The sequence below is a fragment of the Pseudorasbora parva genome, chromosome 13 (genome assembly GCF_024679245.1).
Source record: "Pseudorasbora parva isolate DD20220531a chromosome 13, ASM2467924v1, whole genome shotgun sequence".
Lineage (NCBI taxonomy): Eukaryota > Metazoa > Chordata > Actinopteri > Cypriniformes > Gobionidae > Pseudorasbora > Pseudorasbora parva.
The window spans coordinates 8,155,280-8,172,207 of record NC_090184.1 but is presented as its reverse complement, the minus strand read 5'-3'; the positions used below and the strand labels follow the sequence as shown (position 1 = coordinate 8,172,207).

The following is a 16,928-nucleotide window of genomic DNA, read 5'->3' as shown; positions in this document are numbered from 1 at the left end:
TTGAGATCTGGTGACTGTGGGGGCCATTTTAGTACAGTGAACTCTTTGTCATGTTTAAGAAACCAATTTGAAATGATTCAAGCTTTGTGACATGGTGCATTATCCAGCTGGAAGTAGCCATCAGAGGATGGGTACATGGTGGTCATAAAGGGATGGACATGGTCAGAAACAATGCTCAGGTAGGCCGTGGTTAGCCTGCACAGTGGTAACAAGGCATGATCCAGGATCCATGTTATGATTCTGTTTATGCCATCAGAAATTGAGACTCATCAGACCAGGCAATATTTTTCCAGTCTTCAACTGCCCAATTTTGGTGAGCTTGTGCAAATTGTAGCCTCTTTTTCCTATTTGTAGTGGAGATGAATGGTACCCGGTGGGGTCTTCTGCTGTTGTAGCCCATCCGCCTCAAGGTTGTGTGTGTTGTGGCTTCACAAATGCTTTGCTGCATACCTCGGTTGAAACGAGTGGTTATTTCAGTCAAAGTTGCTCTTCTATCAGCTTGAATCAGTCGGCCCATTCTCCTCTGACCTCTAGCATCAACAAGGCATTTTCACTCACAGGACTGCTGCATACTGGATGTTTTTCCATTTTCACCCCTTTCTTTGGGCGGCAGTGGCTCAGTGGTTCATGTAGATTATCTACAAACCGAAAGGTTGGTGGTTCAATCCCCGGTTCCACCTGACCAAGTGTCAAAGTGTCCATGAGCAAGTCACCTAACCCCAGCTGCTCCCGACGATCTGGATGGCATCTTACATGGCTGACATCACCGTTGGTGTATGAATGGGTGAATGCGAGGCAAAATGTAAAGCGCTTTGGATGGCCATAGGGTCTGTTAAAAGCGCTATATAAATGCAGTCCATTTACCATTTACTTTGTAAATCCAAGAGAGTGTTGTGTGTGAAAATCTCAGTAACTGAGCAGATTGTGAAATACTCAGACCGGCCCGTTTGGCACCAACAACCATGTCACGCTCAAAATTGCTTAAATCGCCTTTCTTTCCCATTCTGACATTCAGTTTGGAGTTCAGGAGATTTCTTGACTTTTATTTTTTGAGATTTATTTTTTGCTAATAATTCACTTGGCCAGCATGTCCCTGCCCTGGTTTTTGACCATTCCCTCCTCTTATTGCTCTAATAACTGCATGCAAGTGTGATCATCCTAACAGAGGTCGCATTATCAATCATGTTATCAATCACTAACCTTTTACTTCAACAGGTTGGGATGATCAGAATCTTATTTCATGATACGAGTAATTTAATATTTTTTAAATGTAATTTTATAATTATAATGTAGATTAAGCAAAAAATGCAAATTACAAACAATATGACAAAAGCAGTGCTTTATTTTTCAGCTACATTAGGTCTATTTAACAGTAGCAAGTCAAGGAAGAAATTAAATAATCAAATATAAAACTGCTTACTTAGTCTTCACTCTATAATTTAACTATACACTGATTCTTAATAAATATATTTTAGTTATTTAGCCAAGCATGTGGTGGTTTTCTTTTGTTCATTGTTTGATTAACATTAATTACACAGAATATTAGGTCTGGCTTAAGACCTGCACTCATTACCTCAACTGTACACGTTCACTCAAGACATATCTGACATTTACCTGAATACTCGCCAGACTGTGCATTTTTACATATGTTTGACCATTCAAACCCAAACAATAATCCACAAGAGAACTAAATGACGATTGCATGTTGTCTGAAAGGTCTGAAATGTGTGTTGTGTGTGTGTGCGCGCTTCAGGTCAGAGTCCGGCAGCGTGAGCACGTCCTGCGTCACGCTTTCTTTTTCTCATGCACGCATAATTCTGTGTACTGCGCGTATATTTATGTCTTCCACTCCCAATGTTTAGTGAACAGCTGAAGCAGATCTCTCTACACAAGTCCTGACACCTGCTGTCACACATCGACACAAATTTAGAATTTTTAGCGCTGTCCTCCTTAAAGTAGCGGTAATAATAAAAGTCCATATCGTACCGTTTGTAATAGCAGGGTATTGCAATACTTTTATCTTTTATTTTTTTAACTTTTATATCGTGCAACACTACATTGACAAGATTTTTGAATGTTTTCACTGTTCTACGGTACAGGGTGCTTTTACACATCTCCTGCACAAGTGCAGAATCTGATCAAAACACAGGAAAAGAAGAGGCAGGAACCAGCAATCTCTTATGAGCAGATGCATATATGTCAAATAATGCGATCAACATTAAACAGCAAAACTGCCTAAAGTTATTGAATGAAATGTTGGCCCACGAGCAAAAGCTTTTGGGTGTTGATGGACTCCCTTCTGTGGTCGCGCAGTCATATCGGTGGCTTATCTGCAAAATATACACTGATGTCGATACATATGCGACAGGTTCATATCGCCCAATAAAATCAGCAGACCGATAAATCGGTCAGGATCTATGTGAGTACTAGACATTTCCCGAACGCGCCAAGCAGTGCAAATCTCAACACATGGAGCCAGCTAACCAATCTAAGCACATGTTGTATTTGAACAACAAATAACATCCAATAACATCCGTCTTTCGGATGAGACGTTAAACCGAGGTCCTGACTCTCTGTGGTCATTTAAAATCCCATGGCACTTCTTGTAAAGAGTAGGGGTGTAACCCCGGTGTCCTGGCCAAATTCCCTCGATTGGCCCTCACCAATCATGGCCTCCTAATAATCCTCATCCACTGAATTAGCTCTCCACCTATCGCTGGTGTGTGGTGAGCGCACTGGCGTTGTTGTACTGTGACTGACGTCGCATCAGCCAAGTGGAGCTGCACACTGGTGGTGGTTGAGGAGAGACCCATGAAATGAGTGTAAAGCACTTTGGGTGTACAGTAGTACATATGAAAGCGCTATATAAATGCCTCATTCATTCATTCATTCATTGTTTTTCAGAAGGAGAGGCTTGATCGAAATGGGAACTAAAAGGCACGTCCGAGGGAGAGAGGTGCTGTAATATGTTGTTTCTTTTTTTTGAACATTCAAGCATATTCTAGTACACAGGTCATGGTCATGTTTGTAAATGAGAAGTGGTTCTCAAACAGTTTACCTGGATAAATAAAGGATAAATAATAAAATTAAAAAAACACCACGAAAAACTAAATCAAGACTATGTAAAAGGGTGTAATTAGACCCCTTTAATGTCATATTTTGTAATATGTGTGTTGTTTTCTGCCTCCTCAGAGGAAACACCCCGCACTGCAGTCTTGTTATATCACTCATGATGATTAGGCTACTTGGGCTAATATTTGAAATACAACTCATATTTGACACTAATGTACTTTAATAAAGGTGCCATGAAATCACAATTGACAGTTCTTTTTTCATTTGCTTTTTTTTACAGAATGCTGCAGTGCTTATTGTAAATACTTAATTTTATTTATATGCCATCTTAATCTTTTACCATAAACAGTAACCTCCTTTCCATCTCGAAACAACGCTTTGGGGTGTGAAATGAACCCGGAAGTAATGTTACTGAGGTGGCCCTTACTGGCCTTGTTTTATATACAAAAGTGACAAGTTGACAACACAAATACTTCACATATTGCATATCAGAGGCAGCCAAAAGGGCAACCAGACTGACGTTAATAGCTGAGGTTAATTCTGACCTAACAAACCATTTTTAGCACCGTTTTCATTTTCAGCTAAGCCTGAAATACCAGAGAAAGAGCAGAGAAAGGCATTTTTTCCATTAGGGTAGCCAGTTGAAAACACGCACAATCTTATCTCTCCATGTCTTTGAAATGAAGCCAGCTTGGGGCTCATAAATATATTACTGCCAGCAGAATGACTGCTGTTTGGCTTCAACATAACTTGGTATGACAAACGTGTAACACTACATTCACAGTTCTTCACACAGATGTGCCCATACATGACTACAAGCTGCTCTGCAATGTTAACTATTCCAAACTTTACCTTTTAAAGATTTATGTATATTCATTTATTTTTTACATGGTTGGTTTTCCTCAGAATTTCAGCAAAGTCATGTTACTATCCCATTTTAATGACCCAAAAACATTTTGAATGTAGGTTTGAAGAGTTATAACACACAACATGATTTGAAACAGTAATGTCATGGGTTAGTGATTCCCAAAAACCATAGTAACATGGTGCACTTTCTCCTTTGAACCAAAGTGGTTCAACAATTAATACATATCAGATTATTTATACTTTTTTATTTATACACAAAACATGTTTTTTAAATCACATTTACATGCATTATGTATGAAATACTTTAATGTAAAACATGTACCCTACTTTGTCTAGTTAAAGGGGCAAAACCTATTATGCCCCTTTTGACAATATATAAGTCTCCAGTCCCCAGAATGTGTCTGTGAAGTTTTAGCTCAAGTCGCGCGCCGCGCTCCACTTTATTCCTATGGGTGACGTCGAGCGACTTCAACGCTTCAGCACAGCATTCCGGGAAGGCAGCGCTGCATTTGAACCGATTTGAACGCAGAAATGACGGGAAGCTTCACAACATCGCTTCAGTCGCGTCTCAAAGTGGATTTACACGCCACTGCTGTCACAGGACTTCACCAAATCATACCAAAGAAGTGTGTTTTTGACAGAGCGGTCCCAGCGATAAAGGTTCGGTCCTGCTTTGGAAGTAGCTGGTGAGTAAAACGGCTTCAAATGTCTCTGCTTTTGGCTACGGACGCATGAGTAAACATCAGTAAACGACACGATCGCGTGCTTCGTCATTCAAATGCGCTAACAGTTACTCCATTGCTTTTCTCTGTTGTATAACGTTACACTAGTCTGACGTGCAAAACAGCTTTGCTTGCTACCTCTAAGGCCGGGGACACACTGCAAGCGTGTCGTGAGCGTCTCGGCTGCGTGGCGTGTCCGTTTTTATTTCGGCTCCCATGTTAACCGGTTAGCCCTTACACACTGCCTGCGCCAGCCGTGCGGCTCACGCGCGGTCCGAGCCGCGCGGAAAACGCGTGCATGCTTCAAATAGAAGAGACACCTATTTTTCACGCGACACGCGAGCGTGTTGGAAGCGTTTCTAGGCAAAATAGCATAGGAAAAGATGTTTATATGCCATTTTGACACTAATACATATTAATAAATGACATTTTCATGTTTGAAAGTCTTTAGGTTAACATAAATGCAGATATAGGCCTACTTGTAATAATAAAAAACAACATAATTATCGATTTTGAAATATTAAACCTGTCAATATAGAACGAAATATTCTGTAGCCTATTTTGCTGTCAATACCATGTATGGTCAATAGGCTACTGCCGACGTTGTCTTTGCTGTATCAATAGGCAATATATTTATATTTAACATGAAGTATAGGGATTTCCAGCAGCAGCAGCGCCGCGACACACACGCTTCTGGTGTGCAAAGACAGAGAAAACGCCAGGCAGCCGCCCCGCGGCTGACACGCAGCAGAAACGCCACGCTTGCAGTGTGTCTCCGGCCTAAGGTTTAGTCGCATACAATAGTCCATAAACCGAATCATGTCCTCATAAAATGCGAGTAAAGACACACAAAGGCCACTAAATACAGTACATACCACAGAGACGGACGTCCTGATGTTGCTGTTTCTCCTGTTCAATTTATTTCTGCCTCAGATTTGATTCTGGATCATTATCTGTATTAGCTGAGATAGCCATGGGTTCCTCTACGCTTGAGGACGTCACCGCTTTGTTCGCGATCATCATTCTTTAGCTCCGCCCACTCGATACGCCTCAAGGCGCTCGTTTTTTTCTGGAAAGACTCGGAACAGCCCATATTTCTTTTATAAATATAATAAAACTAAAACTTTTCGGAGATAGGAAGGATGCAATACTACTCTATAGGTACTCAAGATTGACATGAGATTGACTGAAACTGAGTGTTTCACCCCCCCTTTAAAATACACAGTTTTCATGTGTGTCTTTAAGAAGAGGGCAGTGTGGTTAAATTCATTCCTCAGATACTCTGTCAACAACAAAACAGGGGAGGAGCTATAACTAAAACATTAAAATATTACAAATAAATGTTTCTTTAGCTATACCCTAGAAATGTGTATGTGAATGTAATAGGTAAAAGACTGCAAGACCCATTTGTTAACAAGGATGTATTAGCTTACATGAACTAAATGCATTTTGCAATATACATTTTACTAATATACATATTAATAGTTGAGCAATACAACCGTACCTTAAAGCTACACTGTGTAACTTTTTTAGTTTATTATTCGCTAAAAACACTTAGTTCTTTGAAAAATATATGTGCTCTTTAATGTATATTTACTTCTTCCAAGTAATAAAGTATTCTCGTAAGTTTATAATATGCCATTGAAAATACATACGGGTGAGGGGTTCGAATGCCGGTCGCCATGTTGCCCCTCCATCTTGAAAGTACATTAGCCAAAGAGGGACATACCCGTAAATTCAAGCTTCGCCTTTCGCGTTTTAACACTCGATGGCACCGTATCGAATTGAGAGGAACAGAAACTAATATTCACTGGTTGTCATATACCTTTTCACCGCTAGATGGGGGAAAATATCACACAGTGTAGCTTTAATCATTAAGTGATTAATCACCTTAATTGAGGTCTGAAAACATGGTCCATATATCAAACACACTTGCACGATATGCGACAGTGGCTCAGTGGTTCATGTAGGTTGTCTACAAACCGGAAGGTTGGTGGTTCAATCACCGGTTCCACCTGACCAAGTGTCGAGGTGTCCATGAGCAAGACACCCCAAACCCCAAACTGCTCCCGACAAGCTGGATGGCGCCTTGCATGGCAGACACCGCCGTCGGTGTATGAATGGGTGTATGGATGGGTGAATGTGAGGCAACATGTAAAGCGCTTTGGATGGCCATAGGGTCTGTTGAAAGCGCTATATAAATGCAGTCCATTTACCATTAAATCACTTATATATCACTTGCACACTTGCATGCATGAAACTCGGTGCACATATAGATCTCAACGGGCCAAACAACTTTCGTGCTCTAAATACAATGTCAAAACATAGCAGATATAAAGCTGGTAAGCAATTCTTGATATTATAAATACTGTTGCCACGGCAACACATCAAACTATAACATTATTTTTGGCTGCTTTTGAGACTCTTAAAATTCTTCAAATTACATGAAACTCGACACACACATCAGACATGCTGTCCAGTAGATATGGACAAAGACCTAAAAAAGGGGTGGTGGAGGAGCTCAGTAGCGCCATCTTTTGACAAAAGTAATGCAGTCTTTTGTCAAAAGTGAGGGGGTTAGTTTTATCTTCAGTCACCAAACTCTGTATTAGGCATGTGCCGATTTTCGGTAATGCGATATATCACGATAATGAATATGCACGATATTGTTATTGTGGGCCCTTCAAAATATTGTAAATAATAATTTATTAACAATTATTACATTTTTTATAATGCACTCAAGAATACTTTGCCCATTAACGGTATAAATGCTCAACACCGCTAATCTGCGTCAAAGGGACACGCGCTCAGATGTAAACAAGCCCAACGTGCGTTTGCACATGACTGAACGGGTGAAGGACACGGGCTGAATGAAGTGCTGCTCAGTGACAGCAGAGGGCGCTGATGACCGGCAGAATGCAGCGCTTACCCCGGAAATCCCGAAAACAAAAGCAACCGTGCTAGTGAAGCAGTTTTTAAAAAAGCCATTCGTTTTTGTAATCTCAATGTTGTTCATCACAGGCTCAGCACCAAATACTTAATGACTTAATAGGCTATTTATTTTTAAACTTAAACATTATGTTTTAATCTGGACTACATGCAGATTAAAACATAATGTCCTAATGATTAGACATTATGTCCTAATGCCCTAATGATTCGAATTTTATGAATTATTTGTCCAAAAGACATGACTTAGTTAATATGTTAATTCATTATTACCCAACTGACAATGAAAAATACTTATAAAGAATGAATTATTCTAAGTAATGTTAATTTCTTAGATACTGTTTAATAACAACATAACTTTTTTTAATGGACCTAAGATAAAACTAACAATGATCAGTATTTCTAAACTAACATTACCAAAAACATTATACTTACTGTAACAAATGTAGCTAATGCTCAGTCTTAGTTAATACATTAAATAATGAGACTTTATATTAATTTGTTACCTGTTGTTCTTTATAGCCTAATTGTTTTGCACTTTAATCTGTTTGAAAATTGTACTTTTACAGCTATGGAAAAAATTAAGAGACCACTTAACATTGATTTCTCTTAATTTTTTTCCAGAGCTGTATATATTTTTGGTGCATTGTATTATTGTATTTAAACATTCAGTTATTTTTGTTATTACAAAAATAGTTCTTAAAGCTGTTATGCTATGACAACACTTTTTTTTGCAATTTATTTCAATATCGTGATAATATCGTATACCGTGATAAAAACGTCACAATTAATCGCAACATGAAAAATTGATATCGGCACATGCCTACTCTGTATATACAGTATATTTTTCTCTTTGAGCCGGACAACTTTTTCATTTACAGTCATTAGCTCCAACCAACAGGAAGTCAGATATTTAAGGCTTGAGGAGTGAGGACCTTATTGTAATTGCTCAGTCCATCATTCTTCTTCTCCCAAATGAATTACATTTTTGAGGGCCTAAACACGCATGAAAACTCCTGAAACTTTGCACACGCATCAGAAGTGGTGAAAACATACATCTGATATGGGTTTCAGAATTAGGCGTGGCAAAATGGTTCGATAGCACCACCTACAAAATTTAAATTAAGCGTCATTCATGCTACGTTTCATGTATGAGTATGGAAATTCGGTAGGCGCATTCAACAGCCCAATACCTACAAAAAAGACCCAAGGCGCCAAATCTGAAAAACCAACAGGAAGTGAGATATTTTTAATTTTCTTTGGTAAATTGGTGCAGTTTTTGCCATTGCCAGACGTTGTACTTTAACAAACTCCTCCTAGAGATGTAATCATATCAACATCGTATTTCCACAGTCTAATCTAAAGGCCTTTGTGGCATTAAAATGGGAAGATCTTGAGTTTTCCCTGAAGGGTGTGTCCGTGGCGGCCTCACAAATGTTGATGTTTCGCAATGACACAGGAAGTTGTTGTAACTCAGGCATACAATGTCCGATCTGCCTCAAACTTCACATGTTTGACAAGAGTCCTGGCCTGAAGACATCTACATGCCAATATTCAGTCAAAGTCTTACTTTCACCCGATTTACCTCATCAGTATAATGTGAAAACATGACAGATATAGACATACGAATGGATTCCTGATATTTTATATACTGTTGCTATGGCAAAGTGTCAAAGTTTAATTATCTTTTTGGGTGTTTTTGAGACTTAACATGCTTGATGATAAATGGGTGATAAATGGGTGATGGGTGTTTTTGAGACTTAACATTGCATGAGTGTGTGTGTGTGTGTGTGTGTGTGTTTGTGTGTGTGTGTGTGTGTGTGTGTGTGTGTGTGTGTGTGTGTTTTCTAAAACACATGTCTTTAAATCAATTATTTACTGATATAAATCAAATTGATTTAAAAAGTCAATTTCAAATGATTTTCTGGTTTATAAGTTGTCTGGCTATCACCAGACCAAGCTCAATTTAAGATTGAACATTGGTCTGAGGAGTCTGCTCTGTATTTTCTACTGCACAAGAGGCATGATCAACGAGCATTATTCGAATGACTCTGTATGCAATTGGATAGTCAACTAAACAGACTACAAGAGCCATGATCAATGAGCAATGATCCATCGTTTCTCTATCCGTCATCATGTTAAACCCGCCAATAGCGTGCCAGGTGGATAAGTTAGTCTGTGATTTGTTCCTGCAAAAGTGTAACAGAAGCAGTAGAAATTAATGTATGGGTTTTTAGACTGTGTTGCAGGGCGAAGTCAAATCACCAGCAGATCAGGCTGGGTTTACCCAGTCTAGTTTATAAGTACATTTTATAATAAAGTTTATAATAAACTTCCATAAAATTTAGACACACATCTTACTCTTACCTGACACTAATATTAAAATCATTGCTGCAGTTTCTGTGATTTGGCTCCATTTGTTAATTTTGTAATTAACATTTTTTTATTGGATGCCACAAATATTGAAATGAAAGCATGCTTAATTGCATAAGATTGTAAGTAGCTAAGGTAAGTCAAAAACACATGAAAAGAAGTGTTAGGATAATACAATATCACCATTCGGACGGTATTCTGCGCTCATTTGAAATTGACGTGACATCATCTGACATGAAATTGATTCATTAAATTTAATTGATCTCATAGATGTGACTGTTGTGGTTCGTAGTCATAGCAGCACCAACTGCTGCAGTTAATGTGGTGAATTCAACTTCATTTGTAGGGCACTAACAATATAGTTTTAAATAATTAGTTTAATAATTGTATTAATAAAATATAAAAAGACCTTGAATTAAATACTGGCCTTCTTGACTTACAAAATTTTGAGCTGCAAAAGATAACTTTGCACATATTTGAAAATTACGTATTATATCATATTACATTAGAATTCATCTATATTTAAATTACATCATGGGTGTGGCTTGTGGTCATAGTGGCACCTGCTGCTGCAGTAAATGTGGCATATTTGAGCAATTTTAAAATACTCTCCTGTTTAAATGCATATTGCCTGTGCACAATTTGTCTGAAGCCAGCGGGGTGGCGGTGCCACCGGCTTGGGCCCGGCATCGCTGCTCGCAGCTTTAATTAATTTATGTAATCTCATCCTGTCTCTTGTTTACAAACGAATCCATGGTGAAATGAAAGAACAAATGTGCAATCTCTTCCCTACGTGTGATGGATCTTCATTAAAAATAAAGTTCATCCATGCATTCATAGTATTAGAATCTGAATTAATCTTATGCAGTATGTTTATTGCTTAGAAATTCGATCCGGTTTAGCTCTATGTAGGCACGCAAACTCCCTGATGTGCACAAATTAGGTGACATATAGTAGCCTGTCTCACAATATTAAAGCTATCTAAAGCTGCATTCACACAGGGCGTTTGCGTCAACACTTCTCATTTTCTTAGAATGGGTAACGTCATGCATTGCAAACTGAATTGTGGGTTCCATTGCGTAACGTCACTGGTGTTGCAGTGTTCAACTTTTTCAAGCATAGGCATCAGCCAGTCAGATAGTCTATGCAAATACACTATCACAGATTTAGCTAATTGTGTTCATGCAACACCGGAAAAGTAATATGATTGGCTGTTCTTACTCTGACGGTCACGTCAACACTATGTTTCGGACGCCCTCTGTATGCAGTGTTAAGCTGCAGGGCTGTGTAGTTGTTGTAACCACCTTTTAGCCCTGGTAAGGTCTCTTGAATATTGAGAGAGTACTTTGATTATGGTTGCACTTAATAAGACAAAACAAAGCAGTTTTATTTATTTTTGTTAATTATACTGTTTTTATTTCTATGACGAATTTGTGGAAAAGAGTTCATTTCTGGAAGCTCTAAATTCATGTAAAGTAAGGCTGTGTGTCCACCAAAGCGTTTTTAGCCAGCAGAAAACGTTAGGCGCTCAGCTGAAAACGCCTCGCTGTGAGCGCTTGAGAGCGTTTTGGCAGGCAGCGTTTTTTTTTTTTTTAGTTGAGACTCTTTGCTTGTTATGATACGGAAAATTTGCGTAAGTCTTACTAATTTTACAGGTAGTTTGTTTCTGTAATTCTATATAAAACTGCAGATCCAATGTGAAGTATTTGCTCTGGCTTTTGTTTTAAATCATTTTGTTCCGTTATTATTGCTTGTTTTCATCTGATGACGACACGCAGAATGTCGTCTGGCAGTTGGTCTGTGTTGTGTTTGTCCCGCCCCTCCTCCACTGTGATTGGACGGCTGAGTGAAGAGTGACAGTGATGAGCACTGCGTTTTACTCAAAGTTGAACATTCTTCAACTCTCTGCGACCTGTTAAAAACGCTGAGCGCTCAGCGCGTGAGCGTGAAAAACTCGCTCACCACCTCGTGCGCTCCAGGCGTTCTAAAAACGCGGCGCTCTCATTGAAAACAATTGAAAAGCCAGCCAGCAGCGTGAAAAAACGCTTTTGTGGACACACAGCCTATGATCTGAAGAAACTCATGTGAAATCATCCAGGAGAGAAGCCATTCAGTTGAGTTTGTGGCAAAACCTTACTTGAGTATTGTTGTCTTTCAATGCATTTGATAATTCATACTCAGAAAGTAGCAGTCTATTTTTCCAGTCATGAATTTTGTCACCAGGGTGGGAAATTAGCACCCGCCACAAGCCAATGGCAGGTACTTTTTCAAAGTGATGTGAAGCGGGTGAATTGTAAAACATATTTTTACAACTTAAAACATTCATTGTAACAGATTGGACAGTTTTTGTCGAAGAATGATGTTGCTGGTAACAATACTGCACCTTTGTCGAGTAACTCATTTCATGATTGTGACAGTTTCTGCCATTGAAATGACTGGGGAAAAGTGTCCCAATCAGCCCGAATTCACCTCATGCTATACTAATGCTCTTTCTTTTCTAAATGTGAACTTAGGAAAAAGTGGCTGGTAAAAAATATAAGTGGCTGGTAAAATTGGGCATCCACCAGCTACTGGGGCTAGTGGGCTAAAAAAGTTAACTTCCCACCCTGTTTGTTATTGATGATTTCTTAAAAATAAAGAGCAAAAATCTTGTTCTCCTGAACCTAATCTCATGTCTCATCTCGTCTCATGAGCTAAATGTCTCGTCACACCCCTATAAAGTAAGCATGAACATGCCTAAAGAAAAGCTCACTGTAGCTTTACAAATTTCAATATATCGCCTCGTTTGAATAGCTGAGAAAAGGAATTTTAATCTCATGCTGAAAAGTTTTTCTAAAGCACTACAAAGTCATGTAATAATCATTAAATCCACTTCACTGCACCAGAAGGCGAGTCTTTACGCCGGGCTCATGCCTGTGGGCGCCGAGGAGCGAATCGGGCAACATGATGTCATCAGGCACCCCTCCTTCATGCACATGTATCGGAGCTTTATAAGTTGTGGGGACTGGCACAAACTGCCTCTATGAGCCTCACAAGGCAGACTCAAGTCCAGCCAGCGCACAATGAAGCTCTATTCAAGAATGCAGCGCCGCCCCTTTAAGAACACCCACTACAGAGGGCTCCGAGCTGAACAGGGTCACAAGGGTGAAAAGATAAATAAGGAAACGTCAGAAAAGAAACAAAAACTAAGATACATGCACACGAAAAACATTAAATGTAACCCTTTTACAATACAGCACATAAAACATGAATAAAATATACACATTGCTTTGCAATGTGTATGAATATTCAACAACCAAAGATGCACAAAGACACACTTAGTGATGGCAAGGCGTCTACAGCTTGTTCACCAGACCAAACATTCTTGCATGTGTTTACATTTGTTTCTATTCAAAACAGCAACATATAATAGAGCTATATACAGAGCTATGCATCACTCATCTGAGTCTCAGTGAAGTCCCAGCATGCATGCTTTCTTACTGTAAGACACTAGGCGTGTCATTTCAGTTGACCGTGGCTCTACACATTGAGTTGTGGGTGTGTCTGTATGACAAAATTGAACTCTTGAAAATGAGTGTATCATGTCCAATGTCCATGACCTTAACCATCAATTAGTTATATAACTTGATACCACAGTATTTTGTGAAAGTTACTCAATAGCATCTCAAGGAAGGCGGTCAAACAACAGATTCCAAGCAACAAATTTAGATTGTTTTGATAAGGACACAATATGCTGCTGTTAAATTTAAGGAGGACACGGTGCATGTGAAATGTGGTGAACTACGAAAGATTAATTCAAGCTGTTTTTTCATTTATAATCTCTAATAGTCTTTTATGCAAAGACAAGGTGAGCTTATGGGTTTCCAAAATCTCTCTGGCAGCTTCTTTTTGAATCATTCACCCTGAAAAGAATTCCTAATAAGAACTTTTGGTAGCACTTTATTTTACAGTCTCATTCCCCATGTGCTTATTATAGTAATTACAATAATTGGGTAATTACTAGGTAACCCATCCCTAAACTTACCCTTAACCTATGTTGTCTTATCTTAGGACTGTAAGCCTACACCTACTGTAAAATACAGTGCAACCAAACTTTTTATAGCCATGTTATTCATTTACAATATGGGTTTTTTACGATACTGAGAGCTATTAAAGAAATGTGTGTTTAGTTAAACCTGTTAACTGTCTGTCACCCCCTATGAGCATATCTGAACGTAAATGGTTGTTATTCATGAATGCTTTGAAAGACGTAAGGTTCAGCTTTTTAAAGAAGACACTTGTCAGCAGATTATTGCAGAAGTGAAAGCACTTTTAAAAAAAAGTGTGAAGAAGATTTAAGTTTACTGTTAAGCTATTTATATTTCATGCAAAATATATATTTTACTATATAATTTGGACTCTAAAAGGTATTACAACATCAAAGTCATATGTCTTAATGTTTTCTTTCAAATTTGAAGTTAAAAAAATGTTTTAGAGTACTGTTTCTATGGTAGCGCAATTTCCTATTTTAAAATGCACACTCATGAGGACTCGTGTCACTGTGGGGACCTAAATTGAGGTCCCCTCCCCATGGGTACAAAAGCTTATAAATCATACAGCATGAGTTCTTTTGAAAATGTAAAAATTCAGAATGTTTCCTGTGATGGGTAGGTTTAGGGGCAGGGGCAGTGTAGGGGGATAGGATATATGGTTTGTACAGTATAAAAACCATTATGCCTATGGTGAGTCCCCAGAAATATAGTGCACCAGGCTGTGTGTGTATGTGTGTGTGTGTGTGTGTGTGTGTGTGTGTGTGTGTGTGTGTGTGTGTGTGTATGTGTGATGGGTAGATTTAGGGGTAGGGGCAGTGTAGGGGGATAGAATGAAACGGCATTGATAAACACGCTATAAAGCGATTATGCGTCTTGATAGCACGCCAAAATGGCATACGACGTGTATCATATGCCATTTCATGAGATCAGTCTGGATTTTCAGTGAATAAATCGTTTAAATCTGTTCCAACGCTGTGCATCATTTAGAATGGAATTGAGAATTCAATTCAAATTAAATATTTAAATGATTTTGGATTGAGGTAGTGTAACCCCTCCTGTTCAAACCTCCCGCTCCAAGCGGGATTGGAATCCGGGTCCGCCGGGCATGAGAGTCGGACGCTCTAACAAGGAGGCTAAAGGCTGCAACCCTCTAGTGTCAGTCGCTAGAGCGTTTGTTGAGGGCAGAGGAGTGAGGTTTACTTGCACAGCAACTACTAGCTGGCCTCTGTTACAGTAGTATACAGGATGAAGAGCAGTTTTAATTTGAAAGCAAGAAAGAAAAAATGTACATGAAAAGTACGGTTTGTAGGCCTTATGCACAGAAAGAATGACAAACGATAGATAGATAGATAGATAGATAGATAGATAGATAGATAGATAGATAGATAGATAGATAGATAGATAGATAGATAGATAGATAGATAGATAGATAGATAGATAGATAGATAGATAGATAGATAAAAGAAAGAAAGAAAGAAAGAAAGAAAGAAAGAAAGAAAGAAAGAAAGAAAGAAAGAAAGAAAGAAAGAAAGAAAGAAAGAAAGAAAGAAAGAAAGAGCATTTTGTCAGCCAAGTTCCAATATCTGTATATCTTCAGACATATCGTCCAGGACTTCTCCTTTCTGAGGACTGACGGCTTCTATCTTTCCAGCAGATGGGTGAAACCTCATGCACTCTGACCTCACACCATCAAGCACGTGGTCTGCATTCCATGCCACCTCCTCCCAAAAGCACACACTTGTGTGTCAGTGTGAAGTTTCAAATGGCTCCGTGGTGGGAGGTATTTCATTCAACAGCACTATTAATACTATTTTCACCCACTTCTATTACTAGCTTATAGCCATAGTCTCACAATAACAACTGCTTAAATATTTTCTGAGGTGGCTGCAGTGTAATACTATAATAATTTATAGTATTACACATTTGTAATAATTTTATCTTAGTCACAGCTGCTTGTGTGTTTGGATGACAAATCTGACACTTTCTTCACATCTTTTTTTTTAGCTTTCAAAGGTAAAAGTATGTAGTTTATGGTCACCCTCACATTTCAATTAACTTAGACAATGTTGTTTACCCCATGTATGCACTGTTTGGGGTCTTTAATACTCAACAACATAGTACATTTGACAAACGGGTTGGTAACTCATTACTTATATAACTCGTATATATGAACTGATTAACTTAATAAACAAGATAGCATTATGTTTCAAAAGTGCTCTGTAACAGTTCTAACGTTACTTTTGTTTTGGGGTCTCAGAGAAATACTTAACAAAAGCAATACATTTCCTACAGTAGGCTATGTCATGTCACTCCAAAACATCTCACTTTCTATGTGACTCAAGTGTGTGGTCAAATGACTAAATGTGGATGAATTGTTTTTAAGCAATGATTGGGAGCGTCTCCATGGCAACAGTTAATTTATTTCATATCAGCATTTTGCTTGTTATCGCACTTTCGACGAAGCCAAATGAATAACGGACGTTATTTCTCTCAATTGTATGCAAGCGTTTTACAAAAATGTAACTATAGTTAAATCATAGCCACATCAATGTCAATAACTTACTATTTCAGCCGCCAGGATCGTTCCTTTCCGAGTTCGCACATAGTTCTTCAGTTTCTCCAAACAGCCCCCGAACGCAGTTCCCTCAGTTTCTGCCATTCTGCAGATGTATTCCTGTAAATCAGCCTTCTTAGAAAGCCTAGTGTCCGTATTAGCAAACGTTCACAAAGACTATTCAGTTCAAATACACCGTGGAAAAAAAAGTGTAGTTATTGGTCTAACGTTACTCAGTTAACTCTGACGCAGCTTATTCAACTTCTTCATGAACTTCCTGAGAGTGTCCGACTTGGTAACTGTGAAAGGAAAGAGTGAATGTGCGGGGCGTTGGCTAAGGCTTTAGTTTACTAGTCGTCTCTT

The 16,928-nt window shown here is 38.7% G+C and overlaps 1 protein-coding gene across 2 annotated transcripts in view; it reads right to left on the bottom strand.

Moving 5' to 3' along the window:
- plp2b (proteolipid protein 2b) overlaps positions 1-16,928 on the bottom strand; it is a 39,444-nt gene extending 22,516 nt beyond the window's left edge. Inside the window, exon 1 of one of the 2 annotated variants that reach the window (XM_067413073.1) lies at positions 16,575-16,928. In XM_067413073.1, coding sequence (XP_067269174.1) covers positions 16,575-16,670 — 96 coding nt within the window. In that variant the 5' untranslated portion in view covers positions 16,671-16,928. The remainder of the gene's footprint in view (positions 1-16,574) is intronic. The other variant, XM_067413074.1, reaches the window with a different exon arrangement.